Raw genomic sequence first — 24,185 nt, 5'->3', positions numbered from 1 at the left:
ACATTGTCCAATCGCAATGTATATGCCATATACTTAGTGAGTTTAATTTTCTTTGTTTGCGATTCAGGACTCCCTGATGATTTTGTGAATGGTTGAATTCACGATTGCGGAGTCTGAGAGGTGAATAGAGAGGTGTACTACAATGTAGTACGTTTCCCCATTACATTGAAGTCGGGATCAGTGTAAATATTTTCCTGTTGTTAAATTTGCAAATGTATAGCACCCAACTTCAAAATAAACTAGAAATGTCGCTTTGGCGACTGGTATGCCTCCGCCATAATGCATGATTTTCCCAATAGGTCTAGATAGTACATGTGGACAATGTGTGATTACATTTTCAAAAAATTGGCAAAATATTGAAATGACAAGTTTGTCACAAATGTGTTGAATGTTCACCTTCCTTGACCTAGGTTTAATTGGATGAATAGGAGAGCATGTATTTAGGGATTTAAGGACTTTAACTTGACTTTGACCCATTCATACATTTAGGCATTGGGTAATTTTCAAGGTACAGGTGTGGAGAAAAAGTGACATTTCTGAATTGAATATCAAATTGTTACCATTTTCATCTGGCCCTTGACCCTAAAATTCATAAGATTATCACTTTCAGGTAGAACATGCATAATATGTACTAAGTTTCAAGATAACTTGAGCCACTTCCGAGATATGAACGAAAAAGTTAGTTCAGCACTTTCACTTGATCTTTGACCTTTTGACCTTTGAGGCAATAAAAGAAGTTTAAAAAAAAACTTTCCAGAGAATTTCTAATAGGTTACACATGCATACACCAAGTGTAAAAAAAAAATAACCCTGCTGGCATTGCATAAATATGAGGGAAATAGTAAAATTTTGAGGTGTTGCACTTGACCTTTGACCCCTAACCTTTGACCCCATGAACCCTACATTCTCTAGATAATCACTTCCAGTCAGTACATGTATATACTATCTTCCATGAAGATACCTTGAACAATTTTCCAAGGTACAGAGAAAAAAAAGAAGTTTTAATATTTTTACTTGACCTTTTGACCTTTGACCTTTGACCTCATGACCCAAACTTTCACCAGAGAATCTTAATTGGGTAATACATGCATACACTAAGTTTCAAGAAAATATCTTCAGGCATTCAATAGATATGGTGGAAATAGTGAAATTTTATGTATTTGACCCTGACCTTTTGACCTTTGACCTTTGACCTCATGACCCAAACTTTCACCAGAGAATCTTAATTGGGTAATACATGTATACACTAAGTTTCAAGAAAATATCTTCAGGCATTCAATAGATGTGGTGGAAATAGTGAAATTTTATGTATTTGACCTTGACCTTTTGACCTTTGACCTTGACCATGTGCACCCAAAAGTTGATAGGCACAACTTCACCCCCTAATACACATACATGTCAAGTTTCATTAGGATACCTCAACAGGTTTTGATAGTTACCTTGTCCACAAAATTCATTACGGACGGACGGAAGGACGGACGGACGGAAGGACGGACGGACGGACGGACGGAAGGACGGACGGACGGACAACCCGAAAACATAATGCCTCCGGCACCACTTCGTGGCGGAGACATAAAAACTAATAAAATCTATAAGCTGTACACAGTACATTCCATGCCATGCTGCTTTGATAAAAGCTCCAGTGCTGTGAACTTTTCTCTAGGGCTGAAATCCTGTACATTATAAACATTATGAGGGAGAAAGCCTACAATCAGCCATCTTTTGAACATTAAATCAATGCCACAAATGGTAGCCCAGGTTTACAATGTATTTACTTTAAAGGGTGTGTACAGTTCTGGTTGAGGTGAAGATTTATAGCTTTCAACGTTTTGCGAGATATTCAGAAACCACTCTATGAGATGTCAAAGAGCATGCAGTAGTTTATTCGATGAAAATCGGTTTTGAAATGGCTGAGATATCCAAAAACAAGGTGAAACAAAGAGATTATAATAAAATAGTGGCATGTCGGCTAATATTACTAGCACTTTTTTTGATATCTTAGCCATTTGATAACCAATTTTCATCAAATAAATGTTGAATCCTTCTTAAAATTACATGCTCTTTCATATTTCATAAAGGCTTTTCATTATCTCACTTAGGAATTTTCAAAACATGAATCCCTACCTCAACCAGTACTGTACAGTCCCTTTAATAATAGGCAATATTGGGCATGAGCAGCACATTACAATGCAAGAGACGAGTGGAAGATTCCATTTCCTGCCATGCTACAGCTCATGCTACGCTCAGTGTTAAGTACACAGTAGCTGAATATCCATTCGTCTCCAGACAGTCATGAAATATTTTCATCCAAACCCGGCAAAACTGCAAAAGTGCTTCAATTAGTAATGATGCCAATTTCAGTGAATGCTGCCAGATAACAAATTGTCCATCCGACACTCATGTCGTATTCTTTTCTCCCCCCCCCCCCTTATATCTCAGGCAGGCAGCCTGTGTACACCAAAAGTGCATTCCTAACAATCAACTGGTAGCACTTTACATAAATTTGCAATTCCTTGCACACTGTACATTGAGAGGTGTGTCTATACAACATGTGATCCACCAGACAACCTAACACTGGCATTTGTCAACCCTTACATCAAAAGAACAATCCCACTGTCATTGTTTGCCTTTTTTGTCGAGAGTGATTTAACAAAGTGATGCATATTTTGCTAGTTACTCTGTCATGCTCTATTAGCGATCAAATCTTCTTTTGGGGGGGGGGGTTCAAATGTGTACTACATAGATCTATTTAATACCAATGTTGATGTATATCTTCCCATGTTGAGGTCACTTGGAAAATTAGAAATGTTTACATTTATATGCACTTTTGCAGACACTTGTACTGTACGTGCACAATGACAATACTCATAAAACACACCGACACTCCTACATAATATATGATACATACACATACCACACAGCTCACACAAATGCCTTATACAGAGTTCTAAATCATATCAATCCAATTACAGAGTAATGCAAAGTTGTGGAGTTAGCCCTTAAACAAGAATATACAAGTTGTATGTATGTATCATGAACAAATCGATCAATAACAATGTCAGACAACTATTCTGACGACTTTGACACTTGTACCGCCACCTTCGAGACATCTACATGAAATATTGCACAGGAGTCCAATGATCCAAGCTCAAGGCAAAGCACTGGCACATGTACAGCTGTCTGCCTTTCAGCACTCTGTGACACTGTACGCGGATATTTGATCCGATGCCGGCAATTGTGTTTAAGTCCTTCCTTTTTTTTTTCCATACAAATCTTTCGTCACAAAAGACTGCCTCCAGCCAATACCCAGAATCGTATGACAGTTTTTAATCACTTCAATGCCTTTCCTACGCAGTTTTCATTGTTTGAGGAAGTGCTTCAATCTACACCGTACCTTTCGCCCACCCTGAAGCATGGAATAGATGATTCAAACACAAAAAGGTGATCACTTCATGAATGAAGTCTCTTTCTGTGGGTGTTTGAAAAAAAAATACAAAGATACAAAAAACAAACAGGAAATGTAAGAGGGATCAGAGATGACAACACTGAATCAAAATTTCATATCCATGAATGGGAAGGGGGGTGAGGGGAGGGGGCCCTTAAAGAATATGATGAATCATCAAAGAAGATACAATTAAGAAGTGTCTTACTTGATATAATATTCCTTGCCGTTTTTGTCTCTGGCAGCTTCCCATCCGTATGGCAGCTCTCCCAGCTGTGGCCAATTTGAGCGAGGTGGTATCCAATGGGAAGTCTCGTTGTCATGGCTACAGAGACAGGGCAAAAGATGAAGAGAGAGAGAGAAAAAAAAATCTCAAACCCGATGACGACATACATTTAGGAATGTAAGAAAATGAAGAGAACAAACAAACAAGGGTATGGAATATAGAAACAGTTCGAATTCACGGCACTTACATTATAACATTTTTCTCATCTCTTTAATAGGTCTTTACAATCTCAAACCTTGAAGCATTGCAATTAGCTGCATGGCTTTGATCATTATCGCCAGCAGAATGACTTTGTTGCGACAGTAACATCCGGCTCTAATTGTTCTCACACAGTGTGATGGACCTTCCTTACAAAAAAAGAAAAAATAGATTTTTTGAAGGTTTGAAGGAATAGTCATACTGTAAAAGTCATCAACAGAATAGATATCAAATAACAGATGAAATAGCCCAATACACAGTTTTTCATATGAGGGCAAACAAAACTGATGCAAACAAAAAGATCATCAATGACATGTATTTCAACGTGCTCAAACATCTGCATCACAGGGAGTAGTATCCTTGTTTCTGGATAAAGAAACTCCTCATTATTGCAACAGAAGAAGTATTGTACAGTGTAATTTGCGAGTAAATGTGTACAATAATTTTTAGATATCAGAATACCAACAGCAAAGCTCCATTGTCTTTTGATACAAAAGCACACAGAGGTTGTCAGATCTAAAAAGAAAAGAAAAAAAAAAACAACTCTCATTCCACTTCCTCTGCAAGATCAAATGAATTTGTTGCCTTGGTGCACTGTAATGGAAACTGCATAATAAATTATCATTCCATTACACTGATGGGCATACTGACATTCATGTGCAAATGGCAGTACAATGTACTAGTCAGTTGATATACAGGGGTCCCTAACAGATCCTTTTATTTCTCCATGTTTCACAAACTTTAGACAGTGGCCTGTGAAGATAATGTGAGGGTCTTCAAAGACAAGCTCTTGCTGACTCTAAATAATCTTTAAATCCATCTGGAGAAAGTGCATTATAAAATCTATGATGCAATTGTCATTTTCAGAGAACATGCATCCCGAGATTTTCTATGCACTCTCAAATTAAGTGTATACCACTCTAAATGCTTGAAGGGAATATGTAAGAAAGGCAAGCAAATGCATGTTTTTAATTTCTTATCGGCCCAACAGAATAAAGATACCACTGAATCATTTTCCTCTGCAAAACAGCCGCACTCTAAAGTCATAAATATAAGAAGATAAAAATATCCAAGGATGACTACAAATTAACCTTAATTTGGAAATGAGCAAAAGAGAGTTTCCGTGACTTGAGAATGGCATATCCTGGAAGCATGAGCTTCTAGCAAAGAAAAATTTTTTCATATACACACACAAACAAGCCATTATTGATGGTATTTTGCTTGGCAATACTAGTTACTTTTACAAAGAACTCCACTGTCGTGACACATATTACAGTAGACATTTACAAATTGACTGTGATTACTTTGGTACACCAGTTCCACCATCTTTCCTTGCCCTATTCCACCCCCCCCCCCTTTTCCTCTTCACAGTCTTCCCCACCATTTCAGTGGCTTCTGACAGCTTTAAACCGAGTATACACTGCCTGTGTTTTGTCTCATCAGATGACAATGGGGGCCCATTATGTCAGCATCCCATTCAGGGTTCCATCTTGGAGAGCACTGCTTTCAAACAGATTTGGGATGAATGGAAATCGCTGCAGGAATAAGCCCATGAATTCCACCAGGCAATAACTGTTTTCCACCAGGCAGTAACTGTAAGGACTTGAAACACTCCCCCCCCCCCCCTCCCTTCTTAATAATCCTGATGCTTCGGTGACTCAATTGTTCCCCTAACACCAAGACTCGGTGAAAGCCCTCTAAGGAACACAGAGCTCTCCCTGCCGTGCTGTCTTTGTGGAGATATGTATAGTGGTGGACTGCAGAGGAGAGGAAAGTACTAGCATTCATGCTAGGTGTTTGAAATTCACATTTGTGTGTCAAGTACTCATCCTAACCTTTGGCTTAAAAAAAAAAGAGACAATGTCAACATACAAGAATCGTACAAGCTTGCTTTCTTTGGAGAACTAGAGAAACAAATAAGCACTCCCCCTTCCTTTTTACGAGGTACATGTCTGCGAGAAGTGCTCTCACTAAACTTTATTACTCGAGGAATACAGCACACAAGTATGGCAATTACTGTTACGAGTCTGCTACCCTTTCGATCACCCTTTTTTTCATTCACAAGCATCGACCGACTATATAGGTCATTATATGTAACCTGTGTGTGTAGGCCTACGTGTATACCTTGAACCAGATAGTGGTGAAAGTAGCGCTGGCCACTTGACAAGATATGAGCAAATAAACTGTATGATAACAAGTAGTCCTATTACTGTTTCCGCATTGAAGATGCTCTTTAATACCTGGTAGTTCCAAACCTTTTTTTTTTCTTCTTTTCGGGGAAAATGATACTTTATAGATCATAGTATAATATGTTGTGCATTAAACAAATGTTAATAAGTTGTGACCATGATCTATATTTCATTTGTCAATGTTTAACCAAGGCAAAATTGGACTTACTTCAGATAGTAGAGGCGACCGTCTTGATTGAGCTTGGCCTGCCAGCCGCAATCCAGAATCTTGTTTAAACGTGAGAGGAAGTTGCCCCCAGCACTGTCAGTATCCATGACGAATTCCTCACTCTCATCATCAACGAAATGAATTTGCAGTCATATCACGTTCGATAGGACAAGGCGATATCTAGATTGCATTACTGAAGACACAACTGTCTTCTCCCCACAATTCCAATTTCATTCACGTATCTTCTTATGCCGACTAAACAAACAGGGCAAAAAAAAATTCAAGGTCCTGTGTGTCCTCTCGGGCCGCTAGCCTCTCATTCCATTCTCTATTTTGAGAAATAGTGAGATTCTCGCTAACTGTAAATATATTTCTTCCCTTCCAACTACGATTCCGTAAGCCAATAAATCTCTTTAAACACAAAATTTTGTCATTCGCACAAGGCAGACATCGGCCAATGCTCCGTGGGAAAGAAGGCGGCAATTAAGGGTTGCTTCCTCATTTCTGTGAAGCTTGCTTCTGAAGACATTTCCAGAAGGGCGGTCGCATTTCCAGAGATGAACCGTTTTCTTCCAATGCAGCAACTTCGCATCGCTAAAGTTGGACGGTGAAGATTCGCCGGATACGTCTTAAATCAGAGAGGATGTAAGACAACAGTGAGAGAGAGAGAAGGAAAAAAGGATTGTGCAGCACCAGCTAGATTAGAACCGAGACCATAGACTGGGTCAAGAGGGTTTTTCCTCCGCCAGATCGCCAGCCGACTCCAAACGCGATTAAGATTCACTCTGATGGTAAGCTGATGCAAGGTTTAGTCACGGGACAAATTGAATCGCCCGTCCCTAAATGGACTTATGTTGGCGGAGGAGGGCAGAGTTACTTTGCCATAAATTATGACAATATCGTCCACTGCAATAATAATTTCACTACGGGAGGAGAGAAAAAAAAAAGAGGAAAGATATAAGGGCGTGGAAAATTGGTTCTCAATCAGAGCTAATTCTTGTCCGCAAGTACATTTCCCCTCGCTCCTCTCTCATCTAATGGCAGGATACGAAGTGTTTAAGAGTCCCTCCAAGACATGCGCCCAGTATATTCTTGCCGAGGCTCATCCAATTGCTCACATAATCCTCTCTCTTGTTCTCCATTAGAGCTCAGCCGATGATGACATTTCTGGTTCTACTCTCGTGTCGGCGACTGGTTTCCTGCCAGAGCGTGGACAAAGGCCTGCAAGAGAGCAGAAACACACATAAAGTATTAAGGACGCGGAATGAGATAATAGTAAAGCCACATCATGCATCGTCGCAAGATATTTTGCACGTACAGTATCGGGAAGGCTGCTTCTTTCTTTGCAGTCTTAACCTTGGCATTTCCCCCTCACAATGTTATTCTACATGTATGCAGAAATCAATTGGCCAGTCATATCGCCTCGAATGGAAACCGAAAACACAGAGAGCTGTCATTACACACGCACACTGCACACTCTCTTCCCGAGATCCCTCCCTTGACATTTTGCTTGAATACATGCACATTGCTATAATCTCCAACAAGTGATTGAAATGTACACAATAGTACCAGGCTGCCACAATGTGATCATCATACAACCAATAGAAGGGATATCCTGTGTTTGTTTATATTAAAGTTCCATTGAAATATTGCTCCTGCAGAATTAACTTAAAAATACAAATCACCATATCCCACACTGAAAATGATATTTTCTGCAGATTATAACATCTATAGCACTGGTTACACTGAGAGATACAAGATACATGTCATCATTCAATGTTAACTGAGAAAAAAGAAATCATACCGTATTTGAAAATACAAAAGGTCGGAGGTTGGAACATTGTACAAGGCAGGGAATAATTTTCCTGGTATCGCATAGCAATTTGCTATGCATTTTGTTATGACTGCTATACAAAATGGCATTTGCATAGCAGTTTTATTACATAGACTTGTACACCATTTTGTTGAAAATGTTTGTCCATCAACAAAAATTGCTATTCAATTTCGAGAAGAAAAATCATTCCCTGCAAGGAAAATAAGAAAAAGTCTACCAAGTTGAGCAGTATGGGCAAGGAAAATGACATAATAGTGGACAGAGTTTTGTAGAGGCCAGAGATACAATCATTGCATCAATATCACAACAGCAATGCTGACAATTTTGATGATGATGATGATGATGATGATGGTGATGATGATGATGATGATACAGTAATCATGGGAAGGAGGGTAGTGACTGTCACAAGAGATACAAATTCATCTGTCCTGAAAACTGAATGGATTCCCCTCGATGACTAACCATTTAAGTATGCTGCCACGACTAGACAAAATATGTCTGTACTACAATTTGCTATAGTCTAGAGTAGAAGTGCTTCAACGGTTCATTGGCCAGTTGCAGAAACTTGGGTCTACAGTATTTATGTAACGCAGAAGAGACTGGTTGTATGCTAGGTGAATTACAAGCAATTAGAGCAGTGGCCACGAACAGTGCGTTTCCCTCGGGCACATACTATGTATATTTCTGGAAGATGCATCAAGGTCATTTGTTGCATGTGGCACACATAAAAATGTGTAATATTTGATGAATAATCCCTTCATACCTGTCCAATACCCCACAACGTTTGCACATACACATAACCATTAATCTGAGACAGAAATTATCATGAAACCATACACTGCAGAAAATTTTCCTCACAAATACCTTTATAAAGATGGATATTATTTTTGAACATCTGAGAGTAAAAACTCACAAAGCTTTTATTTTCCTGACAAATTACACAATGTACTAAGAGCACAAACATTGTAGGACCTTAGGGTGGGATTTCACGGAGCACGCAAACGATTTGCGAAGGCCGCGAATTGCAAAATCCAGCATTCCTATTTTAGTCTGCAAAAGATCGCCAAACAAACGTGAGGGTTCGGAAGCGTCGTCAATTGTTCGCAAATGTCGTTTTTACTTCGGTGAGAATTTCAAAAAAGTTTGAAATTTTTTGCGAACCTTTTCTGCACACTTGGTCGTGATTTCCTCGTGAATTGTTCTCGAAAGTGTCTTTAAAGCCTCGTCATATGCGCAAGACCTTCGCAAGACACGCGCGATGTTCGCAAAATCTTCGTGAAACCCCAAACAGACTCCGAAACTTCGGACAATGTCTCGCGCATTTTACGCGAAATCTGCGAAGTTTTTCCGATCATTTTACGACGTAATCGCAAACTGTTTGCGTACCTTTTGAGACATTCTCGCGAACGTTTAGTGCACGTTTGGGGGATGTATGACCTATATGCTTTCTTAAAATAAAAATCGTAGCATACATCTAAACATCAAACAATTATGAACAACTATAGTATCAAAAGAAATTAACGACTAGCAAAGAGAAAGAAATGTTTGATGTACAAAAAAAAAATCGCAGAATACACTTAAAATTAATCTAAAGTATGTAAAATTTCATTTGAATTACAGAGATTATGTGTTGGAGGAACTGCAAAAAAAAAATCAAATGCTTTACTAGTGGAGATAGGTCCTATGAAAAAAAAAAATGTAGGCAAGCACACGATAGAGAAATGAGGGAAAAAGAAAGGAGAAATAGAGGAAAGAAAAAAAAATCAACTCAAGACAGCTTCCACCTCTCCTTGGGTACATTTTCTCCCATGATTATTGAAAATTTTTTGTTGTTCGCATTTCCGTCGCGTGTTCTTCGTGTACGTAACATGCTGTACTTTAGCAATGATACACACGACATTCGCACATACGTCGTGGAAACTTCGCACAAATTGCGCAAGAATGGTTTTCGGCTTCATTGTCGGAACACATTCGGAGAAAAACTTTTCCGAATGTTGGATTTTGTCATTCGCGTCCTTCGCAAATCGTTCGCGTGCTCATGAAATCCCACCCTCATGAGCCCTGAAAATAGAAAAAAAAAGTTGTTGTTGTTGTTTTGTGTGTGTGTGTGTGTGTGTTTATTTTTCCCCACAAGATATTTCAAACTAGCATCCTGAACATTTAGCCATTCAGAAGGGAACAGATAGCATAGTCACATGTGTACATATCCTGTGTGTGCACATGTCCAGGTAACTGATGTTAATACTGTACTATAGTGTCGATGGAAAAAGAATACAAAGGTAGAACACAAGATTTGGCCATTTAACCAAACATGCTTTACAGGACCATTTTGCAGTGGTGTGATATTGTACATGTATGATGGCGAATCTACTATATTTCTCCTTTTTTTTCTGTGATCAGATGGTCCTTAATATCACTAATCCATGCTTCCTTGTAATTCTAGTAAACCATTTAGTAATACACACAATGATTTCCTTGCAATAACACAGCTCCTGACAAAGGAAGACAGCTGAAGGACATTCTACATCAACAATCCTTGCAGGCTTTATTTTCATACAGGAAATTAAAAAATAATTGTACCGTCTACATGTATGTATTTTGTACAGAAAGCAACACTTAAGATTCCAATACCAGAGTGCAGCTTGCCCCAAAATAAATCAAAATGGTCTTGCCTTGATTAACTATACTATTTGTTAAACATGCATGCTGTTCTAAGGTTTGCCGCATTTGATACCATCCTGACAAATTACCTACACGTCATATAACCTGGTTGCCAAGACGACAGCGTCGTCCCCTAAAGACAAAAAAAAAAGAAGGAAGAAGAGCACATTGGGATTGTACATCAATGTCATCAGTGCGTAGGGGAAAGTACCTCTGGCTCCATCACAGCCAATAAATGTGATGTATTATTCTGAGGTACTACCAACCCTAATGTGTTTTACAGCCCCTGGCTTGCATTATATCTCCCAAGTACAAGTTTGTACAGCCGGGGGAAGATAATGTTAATCTATCAGCTCGCATTTAAAAGTATGAAACTTTAACGTGACTCCCGAGGGATGCGAACTTATCCACAGAGAGGTGTATCAGATGGTTTGTACGTGTCTGGTGTCTGAAGTTACTGCACAATGTGCGTCAATCATGACTGCCATAAGTCCACAGACACGGTACAATTTAATATAATTGGTGCTTTATAATGCCGAACAAATTGCAAGTTCTACTCTTTCGCTCCTTGTTTTTTCATGGATAGGAATGAATTTGAAAAATATATAATCTGCCCATTAATCATATTGGTGTTAAATATTAGCTGCTCATACAGTGGAGTGAGTGGAAACTAACAATTAAGAATCTGTAACTGAAGAGCAACAAGCACTTGTCACAAAAAAACTCATGTGTCTCCATGTTTGTTATACAGTACATGTGTATGTCCCTGTTACACAATGTGTACTATTCAAAATACTATTCAAATAACTACATGTACATATAGATGATCTAACTGTAAGCTCCCAATACTGTAAAAGTGGATATTTTCGCGTGACTAATTTTTCGCACTTGGCCGGGTAAGAAGAGTTTCGCGTGTTTTTAATTCCGCGGAATCAAGACATGACGCACAAGAACATATGGCTAGCAAAAAAAAAATTTTCGCAGTAGTTTCTGGTTGCGCGAAATTTTCAACTCCGCGAAAATTTCCACTTTTACAGTACATTTACTGTACCGTAAAGTTCCGTGTATAAGACGCACTATTTTTTCGTCGGAAAACGTTGAAAATCGGGGGTGCGTCGTATACACGGGTACAGTCGAATCACGGAAAAAAAATCCGTCATGTACACCCAATTTTATAAGGCCAACTTGGGGCCATGTATGCCCATCGACGTTTGGAAGGTAAGTAATCACTAAAACTTACGGATAAAAGAGCGATCTTTCAATCTGGACACACACAAAAGCTGCAAATACGAGATAAACTTACATCGGCCTTGTGCAGTAACGATGTATCAATCTGGCCATAGACAACAGCTGTAACAGCACTGCTGTACATACATGCTACCGATGTCAGTCTACCAAGCTACCAACAGCCAACCTAGTAGCTGGAATACGCGATGTACAGGTATCATTACTAAATGACCAATACCGTAAAACTTATCAATGTACTAGTATCAATATGGCCATAGACAAAAGCTGTAAAATACGGAGTAGGATCGACACTATGTCACCGTAAATATGAACGATGTGTGAAGCATGCATGCATATCCATGTCGTTCGTTTGCTCTACATTTCACGAGTGCGAGGCCAGCTAGGATAGCATAGCTAGCTACACTGTAGCTAGCTAGCATGCAAGCCTTTGGCAAAGGCAGCAGCTGCAGAGAGGCTTTTGCAATGGACTCGCGTGCACACAGCGATCGGATCGAAGCGCGCTTGCCCGTTGCGCGCTGTGTGTGCAAGTCCATTGCTCTCTGTGTGCGTGTGCTGATATTATAGCGAGCTGCCTTTTGCAAAAGGCTAGCACTGTGCATACAAGCATGGTACAAGAGACACACATGTTACTGGTAACAGCTAGTGCATGAGTGTAATTACCGTACGCACCGTACGTCTTGCCGTATGATCCCTCTGCTACACTTGTTGATGTTTTTCTTAAGATTTTTTCGTAATGAACCTTCCAGTCTGACATGCGTCAATATGCAAGACACCCTCTGCTATGTATGACAGCAAAGATCGTACTGTACACTCATGAGTACGATATGCATGACACATGTACCACGATTGAAAGGCGAAACAATAGCAAGTGAGTACCGAGACAAGTCTCGCATTTTGCGTCTTCCATATTTTGTTGATGTCCGATGAATACCGTTAAAAGAAAATATAAAAGGAAACGAAAAATAGAGCAAATACACGCTGCATTCTAGGGGATTTTGAGCTGAAATAATATGTATGACACACGCAATATTTGCGTGGACATTTTCGTGTTTGTTTGTTTTTTAAATTTTAGGTCCGAAATTAGGGGTGCGTCTTATACACGGGTGCGTCTTATACACGGAACTTTACGGTAATAGTTGACATTTTCACATTCAATTAGCAATCTTTCACTCTCAGCCAGGTAAAATGAATTCTGCATGTTTCACTTGCACAGAATCACATACAGATAAAATATTATTACAATGATATGCTTAAAATATCTGTGCGCTTATATATTATTAATTTTTGCTAGATTCATGTTGCGCAAAAATTTCTACACAGTAAAAATTTCCACTTTTACAGTACTCTATTCCAATGTTGAATCTCTGTAATCAGTGCTTCCATCACTACATTTGTACCACTGGTTTATGTCAAATGAATGTTCACCCTGTTTAATTGACATTCAGTGTCAATGTTGTGTACAGTGAACAGTTTGTTCTGATGACACTGCAGAATGATGATATCCTAAAGAAAATATAAAAAGAATTCTGCAAAATTTAATTTTCTAGCATAACGCAAGAACAATAACATTGCTTTTAACCTGTTGAGGACGGTTTGATTTTGCTACAACACGCATTTCCCATAGACACCTGCCCGAGTATACTCAGGACTCGTCCTCAACGGGTTAAAATACACTATAATCAGTAACATGTCAAAGGAATGTACTGTATACTGTTCATTAGAAAAAAAAAAAATCAAATTTTGTGGAATTCTTTTTGCAGTTTCTTAAAATTAATGAACTGTTGTATTCCTCTCATCCAGCAATGGCGGCACGAACACTTTAAAAATTCTTAACTTTTGAAAGAATTGTCTGATTTTACTCAAACTTTCACTAATGTGTTCTGCTATTATCACTACATTCGATCAATCCACACTTATGTCTGGGGAAACTTCCCCTTGAAGTCTTTACAATGATGTGTTGTGATTCTCCACATAATGTACATTATACAATGTAGGCTTTTTTAAATACACTTCACATCCGGATTCTGTAAGCAATTTCTTCGGGTACATTCTGCATACACGGGCATGACACTGACTAGCATACAAACGTTGTACACTGTTCCAACTCTTTGACTTTGCAAAGGCTATTACAGCTTAGACACTGTAGGGCTCACACAGTCTGTAAATAAAATGGACTGTCCCACACCCCTTCACAAATTCGTATCAAAGATACCAAAATAACTGAAGAAAAAAATTGATTAAAAATCACTGATGCAGTTTGGCAAAAAACTGAATAGCTGTAGATATTGAGTATGAATTCCTCTACAAACTGCATTTTGATTGGAAGATGAAAGCTTTTCTGATGGAATTTGAGGGGACTATATTTCATTGGGTAGGTGTACAGAAAATAGGTGATTTTTTGAGTGACAAGAACTCGTAGTCTGGCTTTGCGGACCCTTGGACAGAATTTGAGCAGAAGAACCCACCCTGAAAATTTGATGGATGAAAGGGTACAATCTCACTTATCCAGGTTAGTGAAGCTGAAACACCTCATTTCTCCCAGCAATTTTACAGAATTTTTTGAAATTTGAATTTTCACACACGTCTCCATGGGGAATTATTTACCCGTGTGAGCCCTGTAGCAAAAGAAACTACAGACTGGTGACACAGTTGACACCGGTCTGTTGAATGCTTCAATCTCTTACAAAACAGCATCTTTGTACATTTGAACTACATACATGATAAAACTAAGGTATGTAGGTCAGTGAAAAGAGCACTAGAACATATACTTCATTCTGAGTGGAGTCACACACTTCGGTCTTGCATTATACATGTGTAATACTATATATCTGGTCGTACCTAGTTTCTGATGACTTTTAAAAAATTCCAGATTTAACCTGTACCTGGCATCAGAAACATCATTCATACAAGTAGTCTTTATAAGTTCAAGTTCAAATTCATCTTATTTTTCCACAATAAAACAATATATAAATGTACAATATATATCTCACTTTCTTCAGTGACAGAAGTAATGCACATAAATTTGTACAGAGAAAACAGCAATGATTAAAAACTGACAGCAGCGATACATTGCAATAGGTGCTGAGGTAACGAAAGTGAAATGATTGTCAATACGCACTGTGTGAAAAAAAAAATGGAGGGACCCATTGAAAAAACAATACTTGTAGTGTGTGCCTCTCTTGGATAAAAAGATTGATGCAAAATCAAGCTACCTGGTCTTTAAGTATCCAAATACACACGCTTCTGTACCAATCACTGCAGTCTTTGCGAGCCTCGATCGTGATGCACGCATGATGGACCTCTGTCAAGCCGTCGAATAACCCCTCGCTCCCCTTTCAGCACCGGAGGCGGGATTGAATGCATCATGCATGTTACGCCCGCGCACATCCTAATGCTACCAATGTTGACACTTCACACAGAGCGGTACAATGTAAAGAAGTCTTCAATTTTCTCTGTGCCTAAACAACGTGGGCAAACACAATCAAGGTCAATCCCTTGATGTGCCCAGAAGCCTTTTAATCGCATATATATGCAGCATTAAAGCTCATCGGTCAAAAAAAAAAGCTTTCATTACAAATACTGTCTTCTTCTGAAGTGCTGAATGGCTGCATACACTGTATGTGGTAATAATTCCCCCATTCATTGCACAAGCTTAGATTAGAAACCACATATATGTGAAAATGTTGCTGAAGATTGTCATGATTTCTGAATATAAGATATCATGAGTATTATTAGAAATATGCATGTTTGCATATACGACTGTATGAGCACTCTGAATACCAGTACAATGATCTTTCTTACGCATCTTACAAAATTCATAAATTGAAATTGTACTTATGAATTTACTTTGAAATCTATCCCCATCTCCTCACTGATCAAATTACATTGTATCCACTACTTTCACATGACCATGAAAGAGAAATGTCCAACTTTTTTTTTTTTAATAAGAGTGATTGCCTCAACAAGTTTAGCATGTTCTTTAAATCTGTCAACAGATCAGCTGACTTGCAAAATACAAGTGTACAAATGTACACATGTATGGTAGCATGCATGTGTACTGCTGAACAAATACTTGTGCATGCAGGGACTGACTTTAAATAGTGTATGATGTTTTGTAAATAGTACATTGATATCCTCTTACTTTGACCATTCACGTTCGACCCTACATAATATATATTCTCAAAGAGCATTTTACTGCATGGATGAGAAATATACAGAGTACCTGTGAACATCATGCACTCACATAAATACATTGTACAGAAGACCACTCTCGTAACAGTATTACAATTCTATGCATGCTTTGTCAAAAAATGATTGCCTCAATAACTACAATGCTTGATGGAAGCTTGCCTTACCTAGCAAAAACTGATGCATGCAAAGTGAATTCCTGAAAAAAAAAAATAGTTGGAGGGAGCAGGAGAATAAAATGGTTCATTACTACAACCTACATGTAAGTTGTAGGAAAAGAAACGCCATGAATTTTAACACACTGCAGAAAACAATCTTTTGCACTTGGTTTAACCTTCAGTATTTGTTCTTTTTCGCAGTCTTCCCTCCTGTATTTGGACTAAAGCTAAAACTGTAAAGAAATATTACACCCCGCTGCCATGGCAACTGTCGTGAAGGCAGACATGGCATTCCCGTCAGAGCTACAGGTGTCAGGCAGGTGCATTAGACCCATAGGTTCAGCCATTGGCTGACAGTTTCACACCATGCAGTCAAGGCACACTGTACACATCTAGGGAAGTGTGTCATCTTTAAAATGCTAATTAATGCTGTGGATGCTAAAGATGGTGGCATGTCCAGCTAAAAGATGGATGGACAGTTGATCACAATTTGTCCCCTTCCCCTGCCACCCCCCCCCCCCCCCCCCAATTTATAACCAAAGTTGGTCTTTATCCTTTGGGATTAGGGAACAAAGACATGATACATTTGTAGGAACTCAAATTTTCATAAATTTTCTCAGAGTCAATGGATAACTGTACTGTAAATATAATCATCATGACCAATATGTTATAAAGTTGTTGACAGAAATGAATATAACACAGCTCTATTAAATAACTCTATGCACAATCAAGATTTTTTGTTATTGGTGGTGGGTTTTTTTATGGGCTTTGACAACTGGAATGCGAGTACATCATCTTTATAGCTCCCCACAGATGGCCAAATGATGAATGTCTTCATTTTTGTGTGTGAGACTATTGAATACATGTGTACATGTATGAGTATCTTAGGGAAGGAAACAGCTCTACAGTATGTTATAATAATAATAATAATAATTGATATGATTTATATAGCGCCAAATCCACTCTGCAGAGTGCTCTAGGCGCGGAAGGAAGAGAAAGTGAAGGAGATAAAGGACATACAAATATCAAATACATGTAATGAATAGTCAAATTGAGGCTTTAAACAAGTGAGTTTTTAGACTGCTTTTAAAGGAGTCTGATGAAGAACAATTTTTTACGGCTGAAGGTACGTTATTCCATATTCCATTATATTACTTGTGTATAAATTCAGAGTACAGATTGAGTGATAACAAAATACATTTTTTACAATTCAATTATGCTGAAAAACAATCAGCAGTTTTTGATAGTAGTATGTCGAGAAGATACAAAATAAAACAGCTGTACATGTATTCAATGTGCGACAATCACCTTGGCGAAACAGTGAAATTTAAAGTTAAAAGGGCCATACAACAAACTAATATCAAGAAAATACTAAATGATTCAATGAAAAAACAAACAAATAAACAAACAAACCCATACTCATTAGTGCTTAACATTTCAAAAAAAGTCCTTCATTACACAACAGACAGCCACCTGTGGAGAATTCTTCATGTTCCTGTATGCAATACACAAACTGGGCAATTTTTCTGGTTTTTTTTTTTTTCTTTTCCAGAACTACTTTGTCAATGGATATTAAAGCAGAACATATTAAATATCCTTAATTATGCATGGTCATAAAAATGGTTCTATAACATTTGCTCCTGCGACAATTGCTCCCATGAATTATTTGCCCCATATAAGCCAAACATAAATTCTATGTATACACAAACACAACCCTAACCCTCACCCTTACATCAAACTAAAACCTAAAACCCTATCACAACCCTAACCTTATGCAAGTCCTTGGAGAAAATAAGACCAGAGTAATTGTCGCAGGAGCAAATGTTGTATCACCCATGGAAGTAATACTTCTGTTGATGAAGATTCAAGCAAGTGATGTGTAAAGCACAGAACAAGCCAAGGGTGCACAGCTGGCACATCACTCACATGAATGACATCAAACAAAGTCTCCACGACAGACAGTAGGAGACCATCTGGCAGTCCCCGACTGTTTATCCATTCAATAATTTGTCCCATTCAGTTCACATTACCAGTTTAACTCAATGCTTAAGCCTTTATGCTGCATTAGCCAAGAGGATTCACTCGTTTTCTCGCGATATCCCTTCAATTGAAAGAGAAGCCAAACTGAGTGATATACATGTATAAATTTACCCCACAGAAACATTCCGAGCAATGGGTAAGAGAAGGCCAAAGCATTCACTACAAATGCATCATACAGTACTATACATGTAGGCCTACAGTAGGACCGTGATTATCTGGCCATTGATTATCCGGATTCTAGGTTATCCAGACATTGACTGGCTGACATTTTCTTTTTTAATGTTTTCATGTATTTTCAGTGCCAAATCTCACTCAAAACAAACACACGTTCAACCATCATTGCGGGAATACATAACATGATGGGACATATTCAATTATCGCAGTAGACTTTAACTCTTTATTAAAGACCTAATAAAATGGTTTAGGCATTTTTTTCTCAATGATGTAATAATATTAAATGTTAAATTTTAAGTAATTCTATGGTTGTGCGGGGTTTTTTACTGTTCTGAATTTTGTTCTATATTTGTTAACATAATGGATGCAATTTCCTCGGTTTTGGAAAACTTTCTATACTTTCGCCGCATGCGGCGCACTATCACTTCTAAATTGTGATGACGTCTAAGAACGGAGTCGTTCACAACCAGTCTAGCCGTAGCCAGCGAGCTGGCAAGGCTATGCTAGCGCAGCGCAGCGACAGCCGGCCGGCGGTCGCACTGGCTAGCGCTGGCAGGGGAGCGAGCTAGCGAGCGCATAGCAGGTGCTGCGCTGCACTATTGTCATTGGCTAAGCCTTTAGACAAAAGAATATTTAATGAACTGTATCGGATTTAATACTGCCAATAATACAGATTACAACTGTGGTACGCTTGGATATCCATTATTTTCGGCAAACTCGTGAAATAGGCCCCACCACTGCGTGTCTGTACTATACAGTAATATACTACGGCGACTCGCCCGTTTCAGCCCCACCGTGTGGCGTTCATCTCGGTAGGTAAGCACGACGGTGGGGCTGCCTTCCACAGTCAATAGTCGTGAATGCGGCGAAAATGACTTCATAATATGGCCCTCGACTAATTTAACGGCCAATTTAACCATACAACCCTACCTAACCCTAAACCCTAGGAGGACCCACCCTTGCTTGCTATAAATGCACGGGTAGGGTGCACGCGCACTGCGGTGGGGCCTATTTCACGATAGCCCCACCACCACTGCGTGTCTGTACTAATACTACGGCGACTCGCCTGCTTTATAGGCCTAGACCTACTCGTGAATCCAGCCCCACCGTGGCATTCATCGGTAGATAAGCACGGCGTTTGGGCTTCCTTCCACAGTATGATTTTTAGCATAAAACAAAAACTACTCGACCAAAATTGACGATCATTCTTGGTATCGTTTTTCTTAGAAAATGGCGCATCTAAATTACTGATAACAAATATTGCAGAAACTGACTATGGGAAACTGGTTAGGCCTTCTTCTCTTCTTTTTTTTGAGCCACGACCCACCCTGTTAACAACATATCTCCCTAACCGTTAGAGTGTAGCCTCTGTACTACTACCAAAGATTCTGCTACTACTACTTACTAGTCTACTAGACCTAGTGCCGTAGTGGTAATAGTACTACTACTAGTAGTAGTACTAGTAGATTACTACTACTAGTTGACTACTATAACTACTAGTAGACTGCTACTAGATCTACTACTAGACTACTACTAGTAGTTTAACTTGTAAGCGCCGGCCGACGGGCCAGGCCACGGCCGGGACGCTCCCGCTTGCTTGCTGCGCTGCGGCCGGAGTAGCCGCTCACTTTGTGAGCGAGCTGGGCCTGTTCTTCTAATCTACTTACTAGACAAACAGTTAAACTTACAATGTCAATCATGTAGAATACAGTATATCCCCTGTTTCTAACGTTAAACTATATGGGGGCATACCAGACATACCAGTGTTACCACACTGTATTTCCCAGGCGATCGTTTCCGTGAGGTCTATTCTCGGGCTTGGTGCCATGTTCATACGCTCTTGCACTGGCAGCGGGGAGATGCAGCTGGTTCATATCGGTAACTTTAAGGTGCAGCCCCACGATAACTTTCTGGTTAATCGGCTGCCTCTCCCTCCCCATCTTCCCCTTCAACTTCATGTGCCTCGTCTTCTTCTCCGCTATCGTCAGAGCTGCAGTCTTCATCATCATCATCAATGTCGAAGTTTACCCATATAGGGGAAGACATTATGCTCGAGGTACCAGGTATCTGTGCACGCTAACTTAGTGATAATGTACGTGGTAATGCGTACATGTCGACAGTCAGTGGGTCGACCGGGAGCGCACATCCCGCGGGGCCCAGGCCTGGCCGGGCTAGCTATCGTGTACGCGCGTGTACCAAGCTAGTAAATCTGAGTGCTTGTGCTGAGCGGCGTCTGCTAACTGAGCACAACTCGGTGCTTATACGTCATCAATCGGTTCAGGGGTGTTGGTCACGTGACTATCTTTTTCGCAAAAGCTGCAACGGGGTCCTCCAAAAATGTGATATTTGGGGGAGTTTCTAGAAGCGATAAAAACCGGAACGACACTGACAACATATTTACATTGATAATCATGACATATATTTTACATTTTTTTTGCATATTAAAACATTTTGCAAGCATTTTATTAGGTCTTTAAGTCAGGTCGTGAGATGATGTCAATGACTGGTGCCGCGCTTGTCACTTGCACTGAGTGCACAGCAAAGGTACAGTACAATGCTGCAGCAGTTTTCGAAGAGTCGCAATCTCGACCTCATTGTCGGTCAATATCAATCAAACAAACAATACATGAAGGGACATGAAGGGATATTATACTCAGACCTATAATTAAATTTATTTCCATGTGTAGCATATATCATGCAGTATGAAACATGACAACATCAAGCAGATAATGATAATAAATTGGTGCTAACATGTGTATACCCCTAGGGTGATATGCTAGAAAGTGCTGTACTTGAGCATATCTCTCTTATTTGAGCATATCTCTCTTATTTGGCCAAATCAATTATCCGGAGGCCCTGCGGTCCTAACGTGGCTGCATAATCGAGGTGATCCTAAATATGTTCCTAACGTACAGACCAGTTTACCATTAAATAACGACGGCTAAATTGACCCTGACTGTTCAACTCAAACAGTATGGTCTAAACAAAACACCCTCTCACGCAATGATACTTGCTTTTATAAATGCAAACAAACTCCCCTGGATGTCTAGCAAACGCTCTTTCACTGCCACATAAAAGAGACTGTTCAGGGCTGTCTACAACACTGCTCATCACAACTCTGTGTCTCATTGTGTTGTTTTTCTCAGTTGACCTTTATCTCATTCTGCCCATGTGCAGAATATGTTCTTTAAACTGGCACCTATATGACATCATACATGCAGTTGGAATTATCATTTCTTGAGAGAAATAAACATACATTCTCAAGCAAATGGTATCCTCCAGTGCAAACTCACAGAAAACTGTTTGTTTGTGTGTGCGTGAGTGTGTGTGTGTGTTTTTCTGAGAGGATCCTTCCTGAACAATGTATCTCAACAGTGTTTTGAACCTTGGTGTCGATTCCTCTAGTTTTGTATAGACTGTATGCCTCATATGCAGAAGATTAACAGTGCTTTTCTTTGTAGTGCATCCTACTGTAGAACACTTGAATGAATACAATTGTAAGCATTCGAAATCTGTGCATGTCTGTCACGAACCACATCTCATTTAACATTGTTTATCTAGCCCCGTATGTTGATACAAATAAACACAAACATTTTGATGTGTTATCTTGCCTTTTGTCTCATAAGATGGATTTTAAACACTGATGAATACATACATTGTATGCTTGTTGAATTTTAATCATTTTTTTTTTTTTTTTGGGGGGGGGGGGGAAGGCATTTTCGTTTGCTTTCAACAAAAGGATTTGAAAGAAAAAAAAATCCCAATGTAGGGCCTCAAGCAGCACTCACTAGCTGGACTCCCATGTGATAATAGATCATGCTAAAGTTGGGATATAAATCAAAACACTTCCACACAAAGTTCATTGCTAGAATCTAGGATTATTCTTCCTCACACATCACTATTGTAATATATAATATCTAAAACAGGACAGTGAAATGTGGCTGGATTGTCTTTACAAGTCTACGTATAGAACGTACTCAGAAGGAATTAGCTCTTACCCTACAATAATATCTAATGTTTACGTACAAGCACAGCTAATGAAATAACGAGCTTCCCGAAAATCCGCAGGGGGTATTTATATATGCTTGCTGACAGAGTTTGAGTTCAAACTTTGGTTTACTTTACACGGCCACTGCAGAAGCAATTGTCAGTAAGCAAACAATTACAAGACTAGAAAAGTCAGGGCACTTAATAGAACTAAATGGGTTTTTAACTACAAGCGACAGGCCACTCTATAGCAGCTTAATTTTCCTATTGATGACATCCCAATGGTAGAGCAAAAGAAATTTGTCATCATCATGGGCTAATACTTGTCAACTGAGTCACCAGCAAGAACCGAAAATTAAGTGTGCAAAGCAGGAGAAAACTTGTCCTCCAGATACATACAGTTTGTATGAGTAGATTACTAATAATCAAATGTATACTTAAAAGGCCAGCTGTATAGTTTGTGGTGGTATTTTCTTCAACATAATGAATTGAGCAAGCTACAATTGTATGTCAATATGAATTGTTTTGTTTTGTTGCTCACATTGCATCAGCTGCTTGAGTCACACTCCCTACAAATGACCCCAAGAAAAAAAAAAACAGAGAGCTAAGATATAATCTCTTTTTAACTTGTCTAGAGATGCGATATGAAAGATAATTACATTAAGTGAATTACATCCAAAGACTCTTGGTCAAATTGGTCACCTCCATTTCAAACAAAATATGATAGGACTTGAAAAAAACCTCATGCAAATGTCAGACATGTGTCAGAAGTACTTCTTCAGAACCAATTGTTCTGACAAATTCTCTGAACTATGAAGAATGCCTTTTTAACTGCCATAATAAAACATTGCAAACATATTAAATGGTCATGTCCTACATTGTGTCATCATTTCATTCTATTTTTAGCAAAGGGGAACAAATCAGGCGGATTTTCTGTCGTTTGAACATCTGGAACTGCGGAGCAACTTTTTCCGCATACGGGCCAGTCAGTCATCAGTTTGAAAAGTTTGCCCACATCACTCACTAAGTAACATCCACCAGTGTAGACTCTTTCAAGCATGGTTTATAGACGCTTTCTCAGTTCTGGTCAGACTCCAGTGGTTGTGGATACAACTGTATTATTTTAATAAGTTGTACATGAAAATTGTTGTAGGACACGCATCCAGTGGGGATGGCAAAAAGATAGAGATTGTACAGTGGACTTCCATTATAACAAAATCCTCAGGACTGGCAGTTTCCTTTCATTATATCGAAATTTCATTATAACTGAACAAATAAACAATAAAAATCATGAAGCGGATGATGTTGCGGCCTGAATTTTTACTTCGTTGTAACCGAGATTTCGTTATAATAAACAGGAGTGCACTGTAGATTTAATGAGTACTGCGAGACAGTATTCACTTAGGATGGCTTGGTAACTAAGAGCCAAATAAAGGTAGTCAGAAGGCAAACCTCAGTTACATAAGTGCAATTCTGACAATTCCCTGTTTGTACAAAGTTACCCCTTACAGCAGTAGGGTTATGACGTTCGATGCATCAAAGCATCATAATGTAAAAATTAGTCATATGAAA

The 24,185-nt window shown here is 39.1% G+C and overlaps 1 protein-coding gene across 1 annotated transcript in view; it reads right to left on the bottom strand.

Moving 5' to 3' along the window:
• The window catches only part of LOC139745464 (uncharacterized), a 63,592-nt gene extending 57,117 nt beyond the window's left edge, over positions 1-6,475 (bottom strand). The window contains exons 1-2 of the mRNA XM_071655853.1: positions 6,324-6,475; positions 3,651-3,767 (exon numbers count right to left, since the gene is read on the bottom strand). Coding sequence (XP_071511954.1) covers positions 3,651-3,767; positions 6,324-6,430 — 224 coding nt within the window. The 5' untranslated portion in view covers positions 6,431-6,475. The remainder of the gene's footprint in view (positions 1-3,650; positions 3,768-6,323) is intronic.
• Between the last annotated feature and the right edge of the window lie 17,710 nt (positions 6,476-24,185).

This window comes from Diadema antillarum, unplaced genomic scaffold (assembly GCF_040938485.1).
Source record: "Diadema antillarum isolate AM-2024a unplaced genomic scaffold, OU_Dant_1.0 seq00001268_RagTag, whole genome shotgun sequence".
Lineage (NCBI taxonomy): Eukaryota > Metazoa > Echinodermata > Echinoidea > Diadematoida > Diadematidae > Diadema > Diadema antillarum.
This window is presented reverse-complemented; position numbering and strand designations above follow the sequence as displayed.